This window comes from Coenobita brevimanus, chromosome 35 (genome assembly GCF_032717465.1).
Source record: "Coenobita brevimanus isolate Jiangsu-jjx chromosome 35, ASM3271746v2, whole genome shotgun sequence".
Classification (NCBI taxonomy): Eukaryota; Metazoa; Arthropoda; class Malacostraca; order Decapoda; family Coenobitidae; genus Coenobita; species Coenobita brevimanus.
This window is the reverse complement of record NC_136988.1, coordinates 12,705,432-12,732,468: the sequence shown is the minus strand read 5'-3', so window position 1 is coordinate 12,732,468 and position 27,037 is coordinate 12,705,432. Positions and strand designations below refer to the sequence as shown.

General features: G+C 41.4%; 1 protein-coding gene across 1 annotated transcript; it reads left to right on the top strand.

Annotated features, from left to right (window-relative positions):
* Positions 1 to 988: 988 nt before the first annotated feature.
* Positions 989 to 19,036, top strand: LOC145396148 (uncharacterized). The gene is made up of 4 exons (XM_080269591.1): positions 989 to 1,103; positions 10,397 to 10,482; positions 10,725 to 10,893; positions 18,888 to 19,036. Exons 1-4 carry the CDS (start codon positions 989 to 991, stop codon positions 19,034 to 19,036), a joined length of 519 nt encoding a protein of 172 aa, XP_080125717.1.
* Positions 19,037 to 27,037: the final 8,001 nt, after the last annotated feature.

Here is a 27,037-nt window from a genome sequence, read left to right as displayed (position 1 = left end):
GACAGTACTGTGATACCAACTCTAATGTATGGATGTGAAGCTTGGACGTTGTTGGAAGGACACAAGTCAAGAGTGAAAACAGTGGAAATGAGTTATTTAAGATAAGCCTATAGAGTCACATGGAAAGACAGGCTGATAAATGAGGATATAAAGGACCGTTGTGGTGTGGATGTGGATGTGATAGGGGGCGTTAGGAGGAACACATTGAGGTGGTTTGGCCATGTGGAGAGAATTGAGGGTGAGAGACTGAGGAGGAAAGTGTATGTGAGGTGGAGGGGGGATAGGGAGAGGGAGGCCGAGGATGAGATGGAGGGATGGGCTGGAGAGGTATATGAGAGAAGGGGGTGTGAGCTGGGAGCAGGACAGTGATATGGCGGGGGACAGGGCGACGTGGAGGCGATTTGTTTGTGGCCACCCCGTATGGGATTGAGGCTTCTGGCAATAGATAAATAGATAGAGATGATGATTATTATTATCATCATCATCATCATCACCATTGTTCTTCTTCTTCCTCTTCTTCTTCTTCTTCTTCTTATTATTATTATTATTATTATTATTATTATCCAGATTACACCTAAATATTCTCTATAGTCAATTTGTTTCCATCCAGAGTATCTGGGCGACTCTCACCCATTGAGTACTAAGTCGTGGTAACATGAAATTCTAGAAGCTTTAGTTGTGAGGCAGAAATGAGTCTCGTTGGTTAGTAGTCAAACCATACAGTCTGACTACACTTGGTCATCAACTGAGCTTAAATGGGTTAGGTTTTCCCGTGGACTAGAAAAGGAGATTGAGAAACTCTGTTTTTACTTAAAGTAAATTTAGAAAAATGTCACGAATTTGAATGCATATGTCACGAATTTGCATGGATATTTTTTAAAATATTTTCTTATGCATATTCTTTTTTTGTCACGAAATTGCATGCATATGTTGCCTCTCTGGTATTATTTATTATTCATTACCATCCCAGGACGCAACGACCCTGGCCATGATTAAGAAGCGAGGTGGAGACTTTGGGAAGCAGCGGATTTTGCCCATAATCGCAGGCAGCATTGCCCCACCCATCACCGGTGCACTGATCGACTGGTACAGTACTGGTCTCGGTGAGTAATCATAAATATTCTGTTAATTACGCAACTGAGAAGGTCAAGAAGGTTAATAATTGTTGTCAAATATATATATATATATATATATATATATATATATATATCTATATATATATATATATATATATATATATATATATATATATATATATATATATATATATATATATATATATATATACAGAGTGAAGAGCTCTCAGTAGCGACAGCATATTCATTACTGATGTTTTCCCTAATCCTTTTACTTTATTAAGGCCATCCTTGCAGGCGGTAGACACTAACTACTGTCGGCGCTGATATGTACTGAAAACCAACATTCACCAACCTCCGACCCAATTGGTCTAGTTTTTGCCACATCATTTATGTAGTTAATTCCATTGACTCAATCATCTAGGGTCTGGAGTATTTGTTCAAGTTATATCATACTGTACCAAGACAGTGGAGAGGTTCTTTATTAGTATTAACTACCATGGTACTTACAAAGGAACACTTAATGATTTCCTGCCTCTAAGTGAGGCATTGAATTCATTACCGGGCTAAGAGCCAATACTACAAAACGCCAGAGAATCCGTTTAAAGACTGGCAACATTAAAACTTTGATATCTCGGAAACTGCTTGTGTTATTTATTTATTCTTTTTTATGTAGCTTATGGTATTTCCTTTATTGCAATAAAAGGTACCGGAGCCAACCCACCCCCGAATCACATCTTTTGTACGTTTCTGCCAGAATCGTGCTAAGTCTGTTCTTCGCTCTGCTAAAAATTATTTCATCCGTACTAACTTCAATTCTTCCTGTTCCATCTGGCACCTTGCCAAAAACCTTTCTGACAACTTTGCCTCATCATCCTTCCCTCCTATTTTCTACTCTGATGGCTCTGTAGCTATTTCTTCTACTGATAAAGCAGATCTCTTCGCTCAGACTTTTGCATCCAATTCCACCTTAGATGATTCCGGTGCTGTTCCTCCATCACTTCCCCCCGCTGACTTCCTCATGACTAACATTAAAATTTCTTCAGCTGATGTATTTTCTGCCATCACAGACCTCAATACTAATAAGGCATATGGGCCTGATGGAGTCCCTCCTGTTGTTCTCAAGAATTGTGCTTCTGTGCTTACACCCTACTTACGCAAACTCTTTCGCCTTTGTCTATCAACTTGTACCTTTCCTTCTTGTTGGAAGTTTGCTTTCATTCAGCCAGTCCCAAAGAAGGGTGACCATTCCCAACCCTCTAGCTATCGTTTAATTGTTTTAACATCCTGTATCTCAAAAGTTTTCGAGTGTATTCTTAATAGAAAAATTTTAAAGCATCTTTCCTATCACAACCTTCTTTCTGATCGTCAGTATGGGTTCCGTCAGGGACGCTCCACAGGCGATCTTCTTACCTACCTTTCAGACTCCTGGTCATCCTCCTTTCTGGACTTTGGCGAAAGCTTTGCCATTACACTTGACATCTCAAAAGCTTTCGATCGAGTCTGGCATAAATCTTTAATTTCCAAACTACCCTCTTACGGATTCTATCCTTCTATCTGTGCCTTCATCTCTAGCTTCCTTTCTGGTCGTTCTATAGCCGTTGTTGTAGACGGCCATCGTTCTTCTCCTAGATCTATTAACTCTGGTGTTCCTCAGGACTCTATCCTATCACCAGCTCTCTTCCTTTTATTATCAATGACCTTCTAAGCTGTACATCTAACCCTATCCACTCATACGCTGATGACTCCACCCTTCACCTTTCCATTCGATTCCCGCAACGTCCATCTCAGCAGTTACTTCAACAAACAAGGGATGAGGCTATAGGACACCTAATGTCTGACTTTGCTCGTATCTCTAACTGGGGTAAAAATAATCTGGTTGTTTTTCATGCATCAAAGACTCAGTTCTTACACCTATCAACCTGACAAAATCTTCCACAGGTATACCCACTAATGTTTAATAATATTCAACTTAGTCCTGCATCATCGTTGAACATGCTTGGACTTTCATTTACTCGGGACTTATCTTGGAAAGATCATATTATACCTCTTGTAAAATCTGCTTCCAAGAGATTGGTTGTACTAAGCCGACTCCGTTCCTTCTTTACCCCTGCACAATTGTTGACTCAATACAGGGGTTTTATCCACCCCTGCGTGGAGTACAACTGTCATGTGTGGGGAGGCTCCCCACATACAGCTCTTCCCAATAGGGTGGAGTCAAAGGCTTTTCGTCTCATTAACTCTCCCCCTCTTGCTGACTCCCTTCAACCTCTGTTTCTTTACCTCACTGTTGCCTCTTTATCTCTTTTCTATCGCTACTTCAATGGTCACTGTTCTTTTGAACTGTCTGCATGCATTTCTCCACCTCTACGACGGGCACGTAGCACCCGTCTAGCAGCAAACTCTCACCCCTCTTCGGTCCAACTCTCTAATGCAAGAGTTAACCGTTACTCCCAGTCCTCCATTTATGCAACAGGTCAACTCTGGAACTGTCTCCTTTTGCCTGTATTTCCTGCTTCTTATGATCTCCAGTCTTTCAAATGCAGTGTGTCCAGGCATCAAGAAATGAATGGATTTTGAATTTGTCTCTCTCTTGTATTTTGTTTTTCTCTTGGAAGGAACAGTTTTGTGGGCTCGTTGCCTTTGGTTCCTTCTGCCTCATTTTAAAAAAAAAAATAACCTCTATTTTCCGCTATCTGTCATTAATCATGATGATATCGTGTGAAGAAGGATTTTTTTGCCCCCCATTGCCTGACCGATCGTATAAGAAAATATTTTGATCCTACTAATAACTACAGAAATACATAATAAGAGGCCAATAATATATTAACATAATGTCCCAGGGGTGTCATACTGTGGAATAAAATCAAAAGTTCTATGACATATGTATTATTATTTTCACAATAATAGCAGCTTAAAGGTCGGAAACTTTGTGCGTGTTTTTCTTGGAGTTTTTAACCACCAATGAACACGAGCCACATCACAAACATCAAGAAAAACATAATAAATTATTATATTGCTGATAATAATAGAAAAGCAAGACAGCATTCAATGTATGAGGACATTATTAGAAAACCCCTGTAACCTGGATGATAAAAAAAAGAACCCATAACTCCATCTTGTCAATCTCTGATTTTTATCTTAAAATTACTAAGGAATTTCAGTGGGTTATGATCGGTATAAATGACTATGGGGTCAAAACCAGAACACAAATAAAATGAAAAATGCTGTAAACCCAAAATCAAGGCCAAAAGCTCTTTCTCAATAGTTGAGTAGTTCTTTTGAGGTGGAGTGAACTTTGTACTGTAATAAGATACAGGGTGTTCAATACCCTGATCATCCTCTTGCAGCAAAACAGCCCCAGCTCCCGTATCACTTGCATCAACAGCCATCTTAAAAGGCTTAGCAAAATTTGGAGTAGCGAGCACTGGCTGACTTAACAGGATAGCTTTAAGTTTGCTGAAAGAGGATTCACAGTTATCGGTCCAAACAAATTTAACTCCCTTTTTCAGTAGGTCTATAAGTGGTGATACAAGAACTGAAAAGTTAAGAACAAATCTCCTGTAATAACCTACCATTCCCAAAAATCTTTGTAGCTCTTTCCTACTTTTAGGTCTGGGAAGATCACTTATAACCTGAACCTTAGCTGCTGGTGGTGCAACATGTCCATCACCAATTACGTACCCAAGGTACTGAACTTTAGCTTGACCAAACTCACACTTTGATAAATTAGCTACAAGATTAGCCTGAACCAAACGCTCAAGAAATTTACTGACACGGCATAGGTGATCTTTCCAGTTGTCACTGAAGATTAATACATCATCAATATAAACAACACACCCTGCCAAACCCTCTGTTACAACATTCATGAGCTTCTGAAATGTGGCTGGTGCATTCTTCATACCATATGGCATTACAGAACATGCAAAAGTCTTTCCTAGTGTTACAAAACATGAGATCTCCCTAGCACGTTCAGTCATAGGTACTTGCCAGTATCCCTTTAACAAATCAAACTTACTTATGTACCTAGTCTTTCCGATCTTGTCTATGCAATCTTCCACACGAGGGAGAGGGTAAGTGTCTGTTTTGGTTATCTGATTAACACGTCTGTAGTCGATGCAAAGCCGCTGTGACCCACCTGGCTTAGGGACTAGAGTGACAGGAGAACTCCACTCGCTCTAACAGGGCTCAATCATCTTGTCGTTCAACAGGTAGCCAAGCTCCTTCTGGATGAGAGGAACTTTCACTGGGTTCACACGGCAAGTAGGCAGTTTAATTGGCTTTGCGTCACCAACATCGACATCATGCATCAACACAGTGGTTCTTCCTGGAGTAGCACGGAACACTTGCGGGTACTCCTGCAGTAATGCCGAAAACTCCTGCCTTTCCTCGGGAGCTAGATGAGAAAGCTTGGTCTGGAGATCATTCATGATATCAGGATTCTTCCCCAAACTATCACTCAGGCTCATACTGCATGGGAGAACTTCACTTGCAGACCCGGGTGGAACAGCTACAGTGCAGACTGGGTTATTTTCGTCCTGCCTGTGATATAACTTTAGCATGTTGATGTGACAAAGTTGCTTGTTCTTTCTACGATCTGGTGTGGCGATGACATAGTTGACATCACTGAGTTTCTTCTCCACGAAATAAGGACCACTAAACTTGGCTTGAAGAGGTTGCCCATGCACCGGTAGCAGAATCAAAACCTGATCTCCTGGCTGAAAGTGGCGTAACCTGGACTTCTTATCATACCAAGTCTTCATCTTATCCTGAGCAGCTCCTAAATTCTCTCTCGCCAGCTGTAAAGCAGTGGACAGCCGTTCTTTGAACTTCATCACATACTCCAGCAGGTTGACGTCATCTTCCTCCGACAGCCAGCATTCCTTGAGTAGCTTAAAGGGTCCTTTTACTTCATGGCCAAACAGTAGTTCAAAAGGTGAGAAGCCCAGTGATTCATATGGAGATTCTCTTGCGGCAAATACAACAAATGGAAGACCTTTATCCCAGTCTTTCTGATGTTCCAAACAGTATTTCTTGAGCATCGATTTGAGTGTTTGGTGATATCTCTCCAATGCTCCTTGGGTCTGGGGATGGTAAGCTGAAGACGTGATCTGGGTGATGCCCAACTCTTTCAGAGACTGCTTGAAAACATTTGACATGAAATTACTTCCCCGGTCTGACTGTACCTCCTTGGGCAGACCAAACTTTGTGAAGAACCCTAGCATTTCCTTAACCACGTTCTTTGCTGAGATATTTCTAAGTGGAATGGCTTCAGGATAACGAGTAGCCATATCAATCAGGGTCAACACATAAGAAAATCCTGAAGAAGTCTTAGGAAGAGGGCCCACAATATCCACCAACACACAGGTGAAAGGCGCCTCAAAAGGAGGAATGGGAACTAGAGGTGCAACCTTTTCGGTCTGATTACACTTCCCCACAACTTGACAGGTGTGACAAGACTTACAATACCAGGAAACATCTTTGAAGATACCTGGGCAGTAGAAGTGTTTCAAAATGCGTGCCACAGTCTTCCTCACCCCAAGGTGTCCTGCCAAACTGGAATCATGAGCCACTCTAATGATATCCTGCCTACAAACACGAGGGATGACAACTTGATGTACAACTTCCCACTCACAGTCGGCTGATGCTGTTGGGGGTCTCCACTTCCTCATAAGTACTCCTGACTTTATATAATAACAAGTAGAAGCACCAGCTGACTCTTCCTCACTGCAAGCAGAGTTAGCTAGACCTTTCAACTCAGGGTCAGCAACCTGCAACTCAACCAACTCTTGAAGAGACAAATTATCAACACTACGGGGTACTGCCTTATCTGGTGAGTGGTCCAAATTAGCAAGAAAAGTGTCAGCTAGGATAACATCATCATCATCATTATCCTCTAAATCACCAGTAACTTTAGACTTAGCCCTAGTGACAGCACATGCAGGGAACACATCAGGGACATCACAATCACGGGCCGCAGCCATTGGCTCACTAGACAACTGAGGAGCTGGACACACTTGACTTCCACCAATATCATTTCCAAGTAAGAAAGTTACACCTGACATTGGGAGTGTCTCAACCAACCCAACCATAACGGAACCATTAACAAAACCAGACTCTAAATTCACTCTGCACAGAGGGACAGAGAAGTAATTATTCCCTACACCTTGTAAGATTACAGTTTCATCAGAGGAATTAACATTAGAGCCAAGAACACTGGTCAGCATAAGGGATTGGCAAGCACCTGTATCACGATATATTTTAACTGATTTCCTGTCATTACTGTCCAGAGGACTGACAAAACCATCAGACAGGAAATTAGCACATGAACTCTTGAGAGTGTCACCCACGTTACTGCTCAAAAGAGGAGCTCCATCATGAGAATTTAATTTAGGCCTCAAAGCAGGTTCAGTTAACTCAGTTAAAGAATTCTAGAAACTCTCAAGGGTGGACACTAGACCAATTGACTGAATATTTAAAGACTCCTTTTTGTTCACATCACGCTGTCTCCTGAAACATTTCTCCGTAGTATGACCAAGCTTACTACAATAAGTACATTTACTTTTCTGAAATCTAGAGGTGGAGCTGGTATTTACTTCCTGAGAAACATCATCTTTATTCTCTTTCCTGTTACCCGTACTCTGAGTAGAGGCAACGTACTTACTCTCAGCTTTCCTTTTTTCTCTAGAATATCTCTTGTGAGTGAGAACATATTCATCAGCTAAAACTGCAGCATCAGACAAATTATCTATCCTTCTCTCATCAAGATATAGGCTTACATCATTATTAATACACCTTTTGAAGTCCTCCAGCAAAATCATCTGCTTAAATTTGTCAAAATCAGAATCCACATTCTTAGATTTTAACCACTGCTCTAACAGATCTTCTTTGATTTTTGCATACTCAACATGGGATTGCTTATCTTGCTTATGAGTTGTCCTAAATTTTACTCTATAGGCTTCGGGAACAAGTTCATAGGCCTTAAGAATCAAGCTCTTAACTACAGTACATCATAATTATCAGATTGATCCTGAGGCAAAGATGCATAAATTACTTGAGCTTTACCGGTGAGAACAGTTTGAAGGAGTACTGGCCAATACTTTTTGGGCCAATTAAAACCTGTAGCTACCCTCTCAAACAACTGAAAATACTTTGTTAAATCAGATTCATTAAAAGGAGGGACAAGTTTAATATTTTTAGCCACATCAAAATCATCAGAGCTAGATGATCCAGTTCCACCTTGTTTCATGCGATACTCATGGTCTGCCTGAATCCTAGCTAGTTCAATTTGTGCCTGAGCCTGTGCCTGTGCCTCCTGAATACGAGCATTTGCCTGAAATTCAGCCTCCTGAATACGAGCCTGAGACTCGGCCACCTTAGCACTGGACTCAGCCTCCTTAGCACGTGCCTGAAACTCAGCTTCCTTAACACGAGCCTCCTGCAGAGCTAGCTGTAACTTAGCTATTTCAATCTGTGTTTGCTCATTTGGAGGAGTTACATTAAACAAGCTTTTATTAATCATGCCAATAATTTGATCTTTAGAATGATGAGAGTGAACTGCAATTCCCAATTATTGAGCAACAAGCTTAAGTTCATTCTTTGTTCTGTTTTCTACATCACACACTGTTTGCACATTTGACAAAAAATCTTTGGCTTTATCAAGCGTAGTAATAGTAGACATCATGAATAAATCACAGTCACAAAATATCAAGCAATATCCTTATGATAATATCCTGAATATCCTGATAAGAGGTCGCCAAATTTATGTTACGGAACAGAGAAAGATAATGTACACTTTAAGTGAGAATACTAAAAATCACTACTGTCCCGTAAAGTTCCAGGTTCAAAACAAAAGAATTAGGTAAAATTACAAGTTAAAGTTTAATGCTCAACCTAACAACAAAACATTCAGGACTCATAAGGATAATGTAATGGCAAAAACAGGTTAAATATATGGTTAACTGCAATAGCCTCTATTAACACGAAATTAGCAAGAATAAATTTATCTAAGTCAGCTCTGATAAAATGAGAATACCGGATAATACTCAGTGAATGCAAGATATAATATTACAGATACAAAATATTATCAAAAATGACATAAAACACATGAATCACAAAAAAACCTTACTAGGCCTAAGAATTAACACTTTATGGTATACAGTACAAGGAAAAAAAGCAATAACACTTATACTCAAATTACACAGCTGCTAGGTGGTTGGAGACTTCCTGAGCACTCACAATAATAACAATTGCACAGGGGAGGACAGAGATGTGAACAAAATGAGGAGTAGATCTAAGTGGCAATAATGCAGAGACTGAGCTCATTATATAGGGGCCGACAGAGCTTGATACAACTTGTAAGAAGGACGCGCAAATGAAGCCATGGGGACAAAGAGTTGACAATCCTGCTCTGAACAACAGAAAGAACGACTTACTTTACTATAAGGGTAGAAGGGGGGAGTGAGGTAGAACACGCTCGTGATCAAACATGCAGCATAATTTACGTTAGAATTACACAAAGGATGATGAAATCATAGGCTATGTAACAATATATATATATATATATATATATATATATATATATATATATATATATATATATATATATATATATATATATTCACAATTCATCCCCCTAGTTCGCGCGTATATGGGCGGCAGAGGACGTTGCATACTAGAAATTCGCTCCTATATGGGCGGCACCCCCCTTCATGAGCAACCCTTGAGATGACTTTCAGACCTAAGTATACAGGGAAAATAAGACATATTAGGCTACCTAAGATAAAAGAAACCAACAAGATTATGGCTTTACTAGGTAAATCAACAAGGATATGGCTTAACTAAACCAACATGAATATGGCTGCTCACCTGTAGCCGTTATTGCTTTTTTGGGGGGCAATATCGTGTACTCACGGTCACCCCGGATTTGGGCCATTCTTCGCTGCCCGTCTCGCTTAAAAGGAGTTGAGTTTGTGTACTAATAAAAAATACACTAAAATAAAAAAAAAATAGGTCCTCGTGTAGAAGGGGGATAGCATACTTGGAACTTGCGTACTGTGAGAATGTACTGTATATATATATATATATATATATATATATATATATATATGTGTGTGTGTGTGTGTGTGTGTGTGTGTGTGTGTGTTTATATTGTGTGATGATAATCTGATAATTTTAACACATCAATCAAGTGGGGATCCATAAAGGACAATGTAATGGTATGTCTCAAGCTGCAATGGGGGTGGGGGAGATTGTTGAAACTGTTTGTGGATGTATGCATCCTTCACACCTCATATTCACATTTACCATTTCTTTTTCAGGTTACTCGGACTACACCCCTGCCATGTTCCTTTCTGTTGCCGTATTGTTAGTCTCGGCTGCCCTTGTCATCCGTCTCCGTTTCACTGTGAGTCTGTCCTGCCTCATTGCATGTTTCTTATCAGTTGTCATGTTCGTGACTGAATGATTGGTAGCCGTCAGTATTTCAGTCAACCAGGCTGATGGAATGCTGGCCAATAAAGAAATGGATGATGAATGGCTTGATATTTCTTTATATAAGTGATAGATGTTCTGACACATACTAGAGAATTAGCTGAAAATAATGTGTCTGGGGTGTGGGTAGTGGAGTGAAGTAAGACTGTGATTCAGGTGGAGCACACGGAGAACCGGATGGCGGCTGACCTGAAGAGGCTAATGACCAAGAAGGAGGTGAACGCTCTCCTTATCTTGGCATTTGCTCTCGGCACCAACTGGGGTTTCGTTTCAACCTACCTTTTCCCCTTCCTCAAGACCCTTGAAGCGCCAAACTCCGTCATGGGTTGGTAATTTCTGTATGACACTGTTCAGAAGAGAGAAAATTATATCTGTCTGTCTATCTGTCTGTCCATAACCAAATCCCTTAATTCAGGAACTCGTGGGTAAAATGGATTCTCCTTCATGTCATTCTATCATCTGCCATCAGGCTAACCTTTCTCCACTTCACAACCACCTCTCTCATATAGGTCTCTATACTATCCCTCCTTATCATTCTCGGTGTCCTTTTTCCAGTATCCACATACCCTTTCCTAGTTAGTCTGTCATTCTACATTCCCTCCACGGCCAAAACATCTTATGATACTTCCCTTTACCCTGGTAAAAGCAAACGTACCCACTTAAGTATGGTGAGTTACTTTAAATTTTGTTGCTTTACTCCAAGGCAAGCTTATGAGCGACTTTAGAACTGAAGGGGTGAGATACAGCTTTAATCCCCTTTATACGTACTGTAGAAAAACCGTAAAAAATATGTGATTCGTAAGAGGCATCTAAAAGTGATCAGGAACCCCATCGAACTTAAACTGGTGAAGGCGTACAAGATGCTTCCTCCTACCTCCCCCAGGACAGAAAGCGAGGACACCACCAATGACATTATTTATCCACTTCAGCTGGGTGACGACCTTACTTGGTGGCGCCGTTATAAGTGACAGGCTCCATTGCCGGGTTATACACTCCCAACTCCCTTCTATCCCACGTAATAAGGATGGTGAACTGTAGGAGAAGGAGAAATTCAACCTGCAGTCCACAAGTTTCATGCTTCAGATAAAGCAGGAGATACAACATATACTTCTTCTTTGTGCCCCAAAGTGATAAAAAAAACGTTATTTTGGACCTTCTCATTCAATGGAGATAACTAATTCGGCTACAAGAAAGTTATACAAATAAAAAGGTACTGAAATGACATATTAAATTACATGCAAAGTGTTCTGTGAACTGCCAGTTCACACATAACTGCTTGAGGCTAATGGGTGGTAACCACAGTTAAGTCGCCATCTGATGGGGAGTGGGAATCTACCGATGACGTACAGTAGGGCTGCACGTGCTGATAGTAAACCCCAGCTAGAATGCCCATTTGGCGGTCCCTGGAGGTCAGTACCTCACCTGCCGCAGTCACCACCACTAGCACCACCACTAAGGATTACAGCACGAATTGTAATTATCTAGTTATTGTTATTATTGCTTTGTTTAAAATGTTGGGAATGTCTTTTGAATTTACATGTATTTACCTTGATTTCTGAAACATTCACCTTAAACACCTTGGACCACAAGGCATACAAGCACTCACCAACATATCAAAGTACAGCAACTCACACGACATAATACCCAACATTTGGAAGCATGGCATTATCATCACTATCCCTCAACCCAACAAAGACCCCACGTTACCCTCCTCACACAGCCCCATCACACTCCTCTGCAACCCCTCCAAAGTCACTTCTCCCCCCTCGCCCACTGAACGACTGATACTATAACTAGTCACACCTCACATTTCCCTAGCCCAGTCACAACATGGCTTTAGGCCACTACGCTCCACAAACACCCTTCTTATAGACCTTACACAGAGAGTTTTCGATGGTATGAATTTAGCTAGGCCACCACACAGAACACTCCTAATCACACTAGACATCAGCAAAGCTTTTGATGCCATCCCCTGTCACAATCTCACAAACAAAATACTCAACACAAACATGCATAATAACACAAAAAGATGGCTGGCAAACTACTTAGCAGGCAGATGTGCACACATAACATTTGCCGGTCAGTCTTCTAACATCAGAAACTTCACAAACGGCGTCCCACAAGGATCTGTTTTGTCCCCTACACTCTTTAACCTATACTTGCACGGCTTACCCACACACCACAGATACACATAGTTTCCTATGCAGATGATCTAACACTTACATGTATGCACCAAAACGCAAACACAGCTGCACACATCATTTAACCTTACCTCAACACACTACACGAATGGTTCACTACTAACATGATCATAATAGCCCCAGCTAAATCTACAGTGACCTTTCTCACAAACTGGACAGCAGAACACAGTCACATCCCACACCTCACCATAAACAACACTCCCCTACCACACACACACACACACACACACACACACACACACACAATCCTTGGAGTAACATATAATACATCAGTGTCATTTAAACAAAACATCACAAACATTAAAAATATAATAACACCAAGACTCAGTGCCTTGAGGTCACTTGCCCATACAACATTCGGACACAACAAAGAAACCACCACCACAGTATACAAACAATACATACGTTCAGTGATGAATTATGCAAGCCCTGCCTGGGCTCCTAACCTCAAAAAAACACACAACACTCTACAGGCCGTACGGAACAAGGGCCTAAAAATAATCAAAGGCTGCACAGCTACGACACCCACAGACCACCTACATCAAGAAACCAAAGTCCTCAAAGTCAAGGATCACCTAGACATGAGAGGCACCCAGTTTCTTGCTGCAGCCTCCACAAACCCACAACATCCACTATATTACATGGCAGCACAGGCACCCACACCAAGGAACATCAAAACAACACCCAGCACACGATACCATACACAAATACTGTCATTTCTCCCCCCTCGCCCACCTCAGACCAGCTTCCAGAAGCATATCCACACTCAGCTTACTCGCCGCTCCATTCAGTCACCTAAAGACAACACATAGCTGCATGCACGGCCTCCTGATATCCACCCTTCTGAATCCTATCTCCCTCGTGAGGACAGGGTCCACCTGGCCAGGCTGAGATGTGGGCACCATCCAGCCCTCTTAAGCTATCAGAAGATGCTGGATGACTCTGTCGCTGATGCCTGTCCAGGATGCAACACAGCACCCTATACTATTAAGCACATTATGGAAGATTGCATTGCACACAATCACATACGCCAACAACACAACATACACTCTTTGAGAGCTCTGTGGGAAAGCCCGGTCTCTGTCACGGCCTTCCTAAGGGACCCAGGGCTGTTCGGCCAGACTGCCTAGGGAACAACTATTACTACTACTACTACTACTACTACCTTTATTTTTGAGAAGTGTGTATCTGTGTTTACATACAAGTACATACTCCTACAACCGGGAGTTCAAGATGATGATTGTCAATCCTGAAACCAAACACAAAGAAACAGACGCATATATAAACGTAAATAATTTATACGTACAGCAACAAATTTCTGCTGAATGTTACGATGAGCAAAAGTATTAATTTTAAAACAGCAAGGAGACTGTGATCAGAAAGAGAGAAGAATCTATTCAGGTGATGATGCGTATTTATGAAGACAAAGCATTTCCATTAGTTCATATGGATAAAAGGCACTAACCTATAATGCCAGACACAGAAGAACGGCGGAATGTTGGAAATGAAGTGCTGAAAGTCTTTATGTGGGTGAGATACTTATTAGATATAGATAAAAGACACCGACAGAGAGGTGTGGGGGAAGGTGTAGAATAACAGATTGAGTATGAGTGTCACATTATCAGTAATCATCATTATAGCACAGTTAATCAGACAAGCATCCCCAAATCCTCACACCTCTGTTGATGACCATGTATAGTCAGACTAAAGGATGGATTTACCAAGCACCAAAGGAAACTTATTTTTACCTCATAACTAGTGCTCAGTGAAGGTACAACTAAATATTGAAGTTATGGAAATAGTCCAGTTCCGTCAGATGAAAAAAGGACACTATCCAATCGTTGTCATTCTCAGTGTAATTATCGTTAAAATGTCGTGGCGAAGATCCAGATATGATCCTAAAACTCAGTATCTGGAAAATTATCAGCTGAGTTCTCACTGACGTCGGTCAGGCATCCTTTCAATCGGTATAGCCTACCAGCTTCCCAAACTCTCGGCTTTCTCTCCCACAGGGAAACGATCCACACATAATTTTTATAATTCTTGTCAGATATAGACCATTGCGTTGACCGAGGTCAAAAGCAGGGTGCAGACCTTGTATCATCTCTCCATGTTCATTCTTTACCAGATTCATTGCTATCTTCGCTGTCATTCCTTGCTTTTTCCCACAAGCATTGTGTTTAGAGAGGGCTGACTTCACGTGGTGGCACCGATATAAATGGACGGATTCACTGCCTGGTTATACAGACGTCCATCAACTCTCACTATCCCCCTCTAGGAGGATGGAGGGCTGCAGGAGAAGGGTAAGTTCAGCCTGCAGTCCACAAGTTTCAAATCCAGATGAGCCTGGCATTGCAGCTACAGTACTACTACTAATCTCACTTGTATATATCATATTCAGCATTTTTTTCCCACGCTGCCTACCATCCACAAACTTACTGATATACACTTTTCACCACTTAATTCAAATCATTTTTTTTAATGTGACTATGCTATTTAAACACTGGCTCTGTTACATTTGATTAACAGATTTTCTTTCTCCTCACCTTTCATTACTCTGTCTCTTATCCTATTCAAACTGTGCAATGTATTTCATATTCATGCCATTCAAACTGTGCAAAGTATTTCATATTCATGCCAGACAAAAATGTTACCTCTCTCTGTTTAATGTTTTGAAAACTTATGGCCCCTGTACTCAGTCCTCTGTTCCGTAAAAATATATATAGAACAAGAAAACCTTTGCTCATCTGAGCAGCTCCCCACTCTCCCTTTTTGCCTCAGTTACCTTCATTTCGTGTACTTGCGTCAAGGTGGGTATTTATGCCCTTCTACCCGTTCAAGAGTCTCTCCCATCACCAACACATTACACTGTCCTCACTGTCACCATTGATCACTTCAATAATACCTACATTAACGTTCACACCTTGCTGTTGATGTATGCGGAATATCTAAAACGAAATGGGGAGGTGAGAGTGTGAGAGAATGGGAGTATGGATGGGGCATATGTGCAGGAGTAGGTGAGAATGAGAGGGCAAAAGGTGTATGTATAGTTGTGAGTAAAAGATGGAAGAAGAGCATAAGACAGTATGGATGAGTTGGGTCAAGGATTGTGTGGGTAAGATTGAAAGTTGGAAAACAAATGTGGGTGATTGTGTGTGTGTATGTGCCAACGCAAGATCGTGCAAGTAGAGTGAGAGAAGAGTTCTGGACAAATGTGGAGATGTGCATGGAAAAGTTTGGAAGGAATGAGAGTGTTTTTGATTGGTGATATGAATGGTAAAGTAGGGAATCTGAAGGTGGATGGAATAGTTGGTGAGTGGGGTGTGCCTGCTGAGATAGATGAGGATGGCAGTGCGTTAGTGGACATTTGTGCCGGAAGGGGGTTGGTGATAGCCAATACCCTCTTCAGGCACAAAATGATCCACAGGTATACATAGCGAGTGATGAGAAGGGTGGGTGGTGAACTGAATGAAAGGAAGATAATGATTGATTATGTGTGTGTGGATGAAAGGATGCGATAATGTGTAATGGATGCAAGAGCTTATAGAGGTTGGGGGAGTGGACTTTCTGACCACTATTTGGTGGTGGCCAGAATCAAGGTCCAATTAGGATAGAGAAATAGAAGAAGGGAAGGACGGGAAGAAGGAGTATTTGTAAGGAGAGTGGAAAGGTTACAAGAGGATGAGAAAAAGGCAGAGTATAAGAGAGAAGTGGAGGAACGATTAGGCAAATATGAATTGAAGCAGATGGGGGACGAGGAAGGTGTGTGCAGGATATTTACAGAAGAAATATGTGCAGCTTGTGATGTGGTGTGTGGGATGAAGAGAAGACGGAGGGGTGTGCAAAGAACAGCATGGTGGAATGAAGAGGTGAGACAGGCTGTGGTACAAAAGAAGAAAGCATACAATGAATGGATGAGAAATAGGGGCGTGGAAGAAGTTGAGAGGTGGAAGAGAGAGTTATATGTAGAAAGAAAGAGAGAGGTGAAAAGATTAGTAAGAGAGAGTAGGAAGAGGGCGGATGAGGAATTTGGAAGGAACTTGAGTGTAAAGTGGAGGGACTGTAAGAAAATGTTCTGGAAAGAGGTGAAAAGAGTAAGACAGGGTGGAAGTGAAGTTAGCAGGGGAGTGAATGATAAAAATGGTAGATTACTAGTGGAGAGGGGAGAGAACACTTTAAGGAATTGTTGAACATAGAGGATGGAAGTAATGCGAGTACAAGTGGCTGTGGAATGGCCGGGAGAAGAAGAGAGGTGAGAAGACAGGAAGAAATCAGTAGGATAGAAGTTGTGGAAGCAATGAAGAAAGTTAAACTGGGGAAAGCCCCAGGAATTGATGGAGTGTGTGGTGAAATGCTGAAGTATGGGTGAGAGATAGTAGTAGAATGGATGTGGAAAATGTGCAGATTGGCCTGGGATGAAGGTAGAGTCCCGGAGGATTGGAAGTCAGGTATAATTATTCCCTTGTACAAAGGAAGAGGGGAAAAAGAAGTGTGTGGTAATCATAGGGGCATCTGCCTTCTTAGTATAATAGGAAAGGTGTATGGTAGGATACTTATTGACAGAGTTAGAGAAAGAACAGAGGAATTAGTTGGAGAAGAACAAGGAGACTTTAGGAAGGGAAGAGGTTGTGTAGATCAGATATTCATTCTTAGATCTTTAGTGGAAAAGTTTCTAGAGAAGGGAAAGAAGTTGTATGCAGCTTTCATGGATTTGGAGAAAGCATATGACAGGGTCAATAGACAAGGATTGTGGTAAGTATTAAGAATATATGGAGTAGCTGGGAAGTTGCTGAATGCTGTGAAGAGTACTCGTATGTATGGTGGTGCTAAGGCTGCAGTGCGTGTGGATGGTGAACTGAGTGAATTTTTCTCTTTGAAGGTTGAGTTGAAACAGGGATGTGTCATGCCTCCATGGTTGTTCAATCTGTACATGGATGGGGTAATAAAAGAGGTACAAGGTAGGGTAGTGGATGTTGGAGTGGCCCTGGTGAGGGTAGTGTTTGGAAACTCCTTGTACTGTTGTTTGTAGATGATACTGTGTTGTTGAGTGAAGACGAAGGAGAGCTGCAAGGCTTGGTGGATGAGTTTGGGAGAGTGTGTAAGAAACGGAATCTAAAGGTGAATGTAGGGAAGGGTAAAGTGATGGTCTTTGAGAAAGGTAAAGTCAGTGCATGTACAGCGAGGTCGGATGGTGAGGAATTGGAAAATGTGAGTACGTTTAAGTACTTGGGGAGTGTGATGAGTAAGGATGGAGGTTTGGAGGGTGAAGTGCTTGAAAGGGTACAGCAGGGAAGAAAGGTTGCTGGTTCCTTGAAAACAGTGATAAGAAGCAGGGAAGTGAGCATGGAAGTGAAAAAGTTACTACATGACAGTATTGTGATACCAACTCTAACGTATGGAAGTGAAGCTTGGACGTTGCTGGAAGGACACAAGTCAAGAGTGAGATAAGTGGAAATGAGTTATTTAAGAGGAGCCTGTGGAGTCACATGGAGAGACAGGCTGACAAATGAGGATATAAAGGAGCGTTGTAGTGTGGATGTGGATGTGATAGGAGGCGTTAGGAGGAACACACTGAGGTGGTTTGGCCATGTGGAGAGGATGGAGGGTGAAAGACTGACGAAGAGAGTGTATGTAAGTGAGGTGGAGGGGGGAAGATGGAGGAGGAGGCCGAGGATGAGATGGAGGGATGGGGTGGAGAGGTATATGAGAGAAGGGGGTGTGAGTTGGGAGCGGGGCAGTGAAATGGCGGGGGACAGGGCGACGTGGAGGCGATTTGTTTGTGGCCACCCCGAACGGGATTGAGGCGTCTGGCAATAGATAGATAGACAGATAGACCTTGCTGTCCATGAATACTCTTTATGAACTCGTCTACATTCGTCTTTCTTGCATTAAAAAAAAATTATCACAAACATTATTTTTCAAAAATCTTGCTTAAAATGTTATCATAGCCAAAACCTTGTATTTCTCGCTAAAGGCAGACCACCTCAAGCAACCCACAGAGTCATAGGATCCGGAGTGTTGTATTTAATTGACTGTTCTGAATGATTTTCTCTGGTTAAATGATTTTAAGGAAACTGCGCAGACCTTCATGGGATATATGATATACGTATATTTTCAGGAATGGCTCTTTTGGTGGGCAACCTTTTCTCCGTTCCAGTCATCTTCATAGGCGACAGGATCGTCGGAAAGTTTGGCTGTCACACAATCTTCATCACCGCCTTCTTCGTCTACGCCTTCAGGGAATTCATCTACACATTCTTCAGGTAGCTATCAATCTATCTATAGCCAGACTCCATAATCCTGTAAGGACTGGCCGTTTGATTTTGAGTTTCTTGTTTTATGGGGAGGGGCACGAACCTTCCTTCAACTCACTTGTTGACACGTAGGGAACACGTGTGCTTTAGTTATATGGTTACCACCCAGCGTTGTAAATGGTTTCCGTGCTTACAGGAAACCACTTGGCTTGTCACTGAACGTAAAGCCACCTGAAAAGGAAAGGAGAGTAATAATAAGTGACAGGAAAGATGGGAGTAATACGAAGAGAGGGTGGACACAGAAAAAAGAATGATAAACGTGAAGGTGGAAGTAGGTAGCACTTCATCAAATGAGTGGATGATGGTCCCTACCACCTACCACCACCGTATCTAATAACTACTCAGAAATCGCACTTTATATCATCACACTTATCACAGCTATAGTTCTTACGATCTGTGTGATGTTTAGCTTACTAACCCTCAAGTAAATATTATAAACACAGCTGCTCAGAATGTGTTTGTTAATGTCATCCTATATCATTTACGTCATAGTCAACATAATTTTCCCTCACACTTTCAAAGAATTTCGTAATGTTTTTATTAATTATCATCCCTGTTCATCGTCATCATATTTGTTCTTCTTGTGATTATTATTTGACCCTTTAGTCCAGTGGCATATTTGTCTCGTATTCTTACTGCCTCGAAAACATTTCATATATATTTGGACAGGTTACTCGTAAGGGAGGGGTTTCACACTTGGGCCATATTCTCGTTAGTTAAGGAAGCTTCATAACACCTCTTCCTATGTGATTCATTTTGCATATTACACCTTACTATAGTATTCTGTGTTATTTAAATCAATATAGTATCACAATACACTTCATAAATAACGTACAAAAGTATTTTAAGCATCCGAATCCAAAAGAAAAATATCGCTATGGCAGAGATGCTAAGGGGTCTCCGTAAGTGACATACGGCCCTTTAGCCTTCACTGATCACTTCAGTACTAATATATCTGCCAGAAATTAAATGAAATAGACTATAGATGATGACGATGATAATAATAATAATAATAATAATAATAATAATAATAATACATCGGACTGAAAGGAATAACACTACTGACACTGCTAATCACGTATGGTAAGAATCCTTGGCTGCTAATCACGTATGGTAAGAATCCTTGGCACCTCCGTCATTACCAGTGTGTTGCCCTGGTCTGGTGTGCAGGTTTTGCGATCAGGAATATCACTTCATATATTGGTCGAAGAAATATGAAACTCTTATACAGTGCTCTGAAAAGTCTGTTAGGTTTCGAAGGCAGCCTCACTAAGTTTCAAAAGTCATTGTTCATTGTCTTGCTATTTATCGTAAGGTGGTGGCTTTATACGAGTATTAAAGTTCGCAGTAGTACCTCCTTCACTTCTAAGGACGCTCAATTGCGGACAGTAATATAGATATATATTTTTGCTGAACGCTTATAAATATGATGAAAAGGCGACAGAGACAGAAATTAAATTAAAAAAATGACGGTCAGAGCACAAGAGCAGCGTATCAGGCCATAAAGGAGTTAACTGGGACTGAAAAGAGAAGGAAGGAAATACCTGTACAAGATAGAAATGGTAATTTGATGACTAAAGATTTGGATATAAAAGGAAGGTGGAAAGAGCACTTTGAATCTGTTCTAAATAGACCAATCCCAGCTGAAGAGGACATTTTGCCAGCCGAGAGAGATTTGCAGATAGAAACAGGGGATATAACTTTGGAAGAGGTAGCAAAATCTATAAAGGAGTTAAAGAATTTTAAGGCCCCAGGAGAGGATGGAATATTCCCTGAAATGCTTAAGGTGGAAAATTACGAGTTGATGAATGCGCTTTTGAAACTTTTTAATGTGGCTTGGGATAATGGTGGAATTCCAGGAGAGTGGAAAAATGGAGTGATTATAAAAATATCAAAAAAGGGAGATTTAAGTGTGTGTGGCAAATGGAGAGGGATAACTTTGACACCTGTAGTTGCAAAAGTCTTTTCCAAAATCTTGTTGAACAGAATAGAGCCAGTAATTGATAAAATTTTAAGAGAAGAACAAGCGGGATTTAGAAAAGGACGAGGTTGTAATGATCAGATTTTTATTGTAAGGCATCTAATGCAACAAGCTAATGAGATGAAAATGCCACTTAACATGTGTTTTGTGGATTTTGAAAAGGCGTTTGATACTGTTTCACGTGGAGCTATGTTGAAAATTATGAAATTCTATGGTATACCAGAAAAGTTTGTAAATATTATTAGAAGCCTGCAAGAAGGTACTTTTTGTAAGGCAATGGTGGATGGTTCTTTGAGTGATCCATTTCAAGTTAGGTCAGGAGTGATTCAAGGAGGAGTTCTTTCGCCATTGTTTTATGTTTTGGTTATGGATTATGTTATGAAATAGGTTGTAATGAGAACAGGTGCAGGAATTAACTGGAAAGAAAATAAGAAGCTGATGGATTTGGACTATGCTGATGATATTGTACTGATTTGCGGAAGTATTTACGAGATGCAGAGGGTGCTTGATTGTCTGGTGGAGGAAGGAGAAAAAGTGGGATTGGTAATAAATTGTAGTAAGACTGAAATTATTAATATGAACGTGGTGAACCAAATCGATTGTGTAATTGGGAAAAATGTGGTGAAGAATGTAGAAAACTTTAAATATCTGGGAACGATTGCATCATCTAATGGATCATTAAACAATGAAATTGTGGAGAGGATTAGACAGGCTTGGCGAGCTGTTGGAATGTTGAAATCTGTTTGGAATAATAATATGCTTTCGGTACATACTAAAGTGAAAATTTACAAGTCCATGGTTGGACCAATTTTAATTTATGGGCATGAGTCATGGTACAGTACAATTGCAACAGATCAGAAAGTATTAGGATTTGAGAATAAAATACTGAGAAGGATTCTTGGGGTAAAGTGGCAAGACAGAGTTACAAATGCAATAGTAAGGGATATTACGAGAGTGGAACCAATTAATGAATATGTGATACTGTCTCGCTGGAAGTGGCTGGGGCACATATACAGAAAAGAAGGTAGTTTAATACAGGATGTGCCAGAGTGGACTGCTAGAGGAAGAAGAGGTAGAGGTAGGCCGAGGGAAACCTGGTTGAGGACAATGAAAAAAGAAGCAGGAGAGGAGTGTTGTTGGGACCTGAAGGAGATGGCAAGAGACAAATATTGGTGGAGAGAGTTCATTGAGACCCTATGCATCCTGTGGGGTGCCACAGGAAATGATTGAATTGATTGATATGAATTGCTTATAAATCTCAATCAGTAGAGAGGTGGCCTGCAGTCCTACTGGACCCAGGTTCAAATCCCCGCTGGGGCAGGGAACAGTTTAAGGATTTGAATTTCATAAAATCAGGCTTTACTGATCTACCAGAAGACCCGCCGACATATCGGAACTCTGTCACGTTAAAAGGGGTGGCCAAATCCCTGGTTATGCGCTTCTCTGCACATAGTTAATCCAGCCAGCTCGATCACTAGTCAGTCACTTAGCTTCGCGAACTTCCATGCCTCTCTTCCTCACACATTCATCTACCATATTTCTCCATCTTCTTGGCCTACCTCGTTTCCTCCCTCCTTCAGATTCACTCAGATATACGTTTTCACCATTCTATTGTCATCCATTCTTTGCACATGGCCATACCATCTCAACTACACTTTCTTCGATTTTGGTGTCCACAGACTTCCTCACTCCGCATCTCTCACGAATCTCATTATTCCGTATCCTATCCACTCTCTGTACTCCACATACATTCCTCAACAGTCTGATCTCTACTGCTCTTATTCCTGACTTCTCATTTTCATGCCATACCATAGTCTTACATCTGCATGTTGAAGTTCTCACTAACACTCCAGGTTAGCCTTGTGCAGCTGCAGCACTCAAGCGTGTTTCCTATCAAGGCCTTCATAGCACCAGCCACTTTCCTTTCTTGTGTCACTCAACTTTCCACTTATTTTGCACATTATCGTCTCTTTTCTATCACTGTGCCCGGGCATTTGAACTGTCTCACCAATTCCAGTCTCTCTCCTTTCACTGTAACATCGCAATGGGAGTTACCTTCTCTCTCAATAACCATCACTTTACTCTTTTCCACATTTACTCACAAGGCACGAATCTCAGACATCTATAAAACTCTGCACTAGTCTACCCCGGTAGTTCCAAGTAGTACTGGATCATCTGCACGCATCAACTGTGAGATATTCCATCCATCACCATTCATTATCAACGCCATCCCTCTCACCATTACTCGTGTCTTTACTTCTCTCATCACCCCATCCATATATACACTGAACAACCATGGGGACATAACACAACCTTGTCGCACGCCCACACCGATTGTGAACCATTCACTTAGATGCCCATTTACCCATACACATACCACACTACCACCACGAAAGCTCTTAACGGGACCTAGAAGCAAACCATCCACACCGTATATACATATATATATATATATATATATATATATATATATATATATATATATATATTACGTGTCCGACACTTGGCAAAGACTTCAAGGCCTATTCTCAAGTCTTAGTAGCCCTCCTTGGGACCCAGTAGTCCTCCTACATCTCCACATGTCACCAGTTCGGCGCTAACACCCACCGTCCATATTTGATACATGCTAGGGCTGTCTCATGCAGGACTAGTGTACTGGTAGAAGCGGGGATACTTTTATGACATGTCGGCGGGTCATCTGGTAGATCAGAAAAGTCTGCTTTTTAAGAAATTCAAATCCTTAAACTGTTCCCTGTCCCAACCGGGATTCGAACCTAGGTCCATCAGGACTGCAGGCCGCGTCTCTACCGATTCTGCCACCGCCTCCTCCCAAAAAACCTGCCACAATCCCTTTCTGTCTACTTTGTCGTATGCTTTTTCTAGATCCATAAATGCCATAAACTCCTTATAGTCCTTCTCACAAGCTTTCCTGACTCTATGTCTCACTGCAAATATTTGATCCACACATCCTCTGCCACTCCTTAAGCCATCCTATTCGTCCCTCGCTAGGCCTTCTGATATCTCTCCTACTTTCAGTATAATAATTATTCTTCCATAAACATTCCCTTCAACATTCGATAGACCTATGCCACGATAATTCTTGCACTCAATTCGCTCACCTTATATTTTTATACAGGGGTACAATCACAGCCATTTTCCATCCTACTGTCACAGTTTCACTCATCCATGCCTCCTTACATGTCACCACCAAGCACTTCAATCCGATCTCTACTGTACACTACAGTTAATCATCTGTGCACATATCTCATGCAACCCGAGCTGTTTTCCCATTTTTCAGCAGACTCAGCGTTCTTCGCTTCCGTGAGTGTCACATTTCCTGGCACTGCATTCCTTCTCTACACACTCCCCAAACCAGTCATGATTACAGCTGTTCTGATTTCTCCATTCCCATTCATTAGTCTTTCAGAATATTACTTCCATCTGGTCCTTACTTCATCCCCATGGGCTAATAATCTACCACTTACATCCATTGCACTCAGATTTCTTTCCACTGTGTTTTCTACATTTCTGCACCTCTTTCCAGAATAACTTTCTGTTTTCAGTGTAATTCTCATTCATTTTTCTTCCTAGATCATAATTTACCCCCTTTTTCCTCTTTACATGTGTCTTTCTGTGTTTCTTGATCTTTTTTTGTTTCAGTCAAACCCCTGTCCTGTAACCACTCTGGCAACTTCTTCCTCTTTCTCTCCACTGCTCTCTTAACTTTTTCATCCCACAATGTTGTTCCATTCTTCTTCGTCGTTACTCTTGCCACACCACACACCGCTTTAGCATTCCTAGCTAAGCAGTTCCCATGTATTCCACATGTTGTCCAGCTCCAGTTTACTCCAAATTACTGATTCCAATTCCCCTACTTTTCCCGTGGATTCATCTGCCATTTCTCATATCTTCAGCTTCTCGACTTTGTCCCTCTCCCTGACTGCTCCTCTCTCTCTTGGTCCACCTTACTCCTCTCAGGTTAATCATGCTTACCACAATCATATGATCTGACAAACCTCCACATAGTCCTCTCACTGCCCTTGTATCAGCAACACTTCCCAGCATCGATTTCTCTATTGGCACATAATCAATCAGGTTCCTTTCAACCCGATCTCCATTCCCTCTGTACCGCGTATATATGTGCACCTTTATGTTTCAAGTAAGTATCACAAATGCACAACCTTCTGACCTACAGTCGTATTCCATTATCATTCTCTTCTGGTATTTCATTACTAGCCATTATATTGTTCATGAAGGACCAGTGCCCACTTAGTCCCTGCCACTTTCATCTACTCAAATTTGAACTTGACACATACATTTGGACCTGACACATTTGTAATCTCTCATTTCACACTGCAACACTTCATTCATCAACAGCGCAACTCGATCCTGCGCATCTCCCTCTCCCATTCATGTCCGACTTCACACATTTCACACCCTCCCACTCCTCCACTTCACACCCTTGCATCTTTGCATCACACAATGCCATCACGGTATATCTTGCATTCTTGATCACATTCCTTCTTCCACCCTCTTGCTTTCCTCATTCACATCTCTCACATGCCACACGGCAGTTCGAACCTATCCATTTGGCTGGGGACCTGGGCCGGTACTGGGCCCTCTGAGGCTCTTCGAATCGCCTGCCATGATTAGTGATAGTAATAATAACAGTAATCATCATCATCATTATCATCATCATCAATCTATTTATCTACCTGTCTAGCTATTGCTAGACGTCTCGTTCCCGTAAGGGATGGCCATAAACAAATCGCTTCCATGTCGCCATGTCCACCGCCATTTCACTTCCCTTGTTCCAGCTTACTCTCCCCTCTCTCACATACCTCTCCACTCCATCCTTCCATTTCATCCTTGGCCTTCCCCTCCCTCTTTCTCCTTCCACCTCACTCACATACACTCTCCTTGTTAGTCTCTCACTTTCCATCATGGCCAAACCACCTCAATGTATTTCTCCTAACGCTTTCTGTCGCATCCACACCACAATGCTCCTTCACATCCTCATTTGCCAGTCAATCTCTCCGTGTAACTCCACATGTTCCTCTTAGATAATTCATTTCCACTGCTCTCACTCTTGTCTTGTGTTCATCCAACAAGGTCAAGCTTTACTTCCAAACGTTAGAGTTAGTATCACAATATTGTCATGCAGCGACCTTTTTACTTCCATGCTCAATTCTATTGTTCTTACCACTGCTTTCAAAGGACCAGAATTTTTTCTTCCTTGTTGTACCATTTCAAGAACTTCACCTCCAAACTTCCATCCTCCCTCATCACACTGGCTAAGTACAGTACTTAAGTACACTCACATTTTCCATTTCCTCTTCATCCAACCTCCCTGTACATTCAGTGACTTCATTTCTCTCACAGACCTCAACTTTACTCTTCTCTACATTCACCTTTAGATCCCGTTTCTTACACACTCCTCCATACTCATTCACCAAGCCTTGCATTTCCCCATCGTCCTCACTTAACACTACCGTATCATCTACAAAAGAACAACACAGGGAGTTTCCAAAAGCTGCCCTCTCTCATTAAGACCACCCCAACATCTACTGCCCTACATCGTATCTCTTCTATAACCCCATCCATGTACTGTACACATTGAATAACCATGGAAACATGACACATCCCTGTTTCAATCAAACATTTAAATAGAAAATTCACTCAGTTCACTGCCCACACGCCCTGCAGCTTTAACCCCCTCATACATACTCTTCACGACATTCAACAACTTCCCATTTACTCCATATATTCTTACTATTTTCCACATTCCTTGTCTATCCACTCTGTCGTATGCATTCTCCAAATCCATGAAGGCCATACACAACTTCCTTCCCTTCTCTAGAAACTTTTTCACTAAAGACTTAAGAATGAATATCTGATCTACACAACGTCTTCCCTTCCTAAAACGACCTTTTTCTTCTCCAACTAATTCCTCTGTTGTTTCATTAACTTTGT

Excerpts from the sequence above, each read along its gene's own strand:
- LOC145396148 (XM_080269591.1), top strand. The coding sequence starts at position 989 with ATGATTAAGAAGCGAGGTGGAGACTTTGGGAAGCAGCGGATTTTGCCC. Across the intron at positions 1,104-10,396 it reads CTGGTACAGTACTGGTCTCG|GTTACTCGGACTACACCCCT; the intron begins GTGAGTAATCAT and ends TTTCTTTTTCAG. Across the intron at positions 10,483-10,724 it reads TCATCCGTCTCCGTTTCACT|GTGGAGCACACGGAGAACCG; the intron begins GTGAGTCTGTCC and ends ACTGTGATTCAG.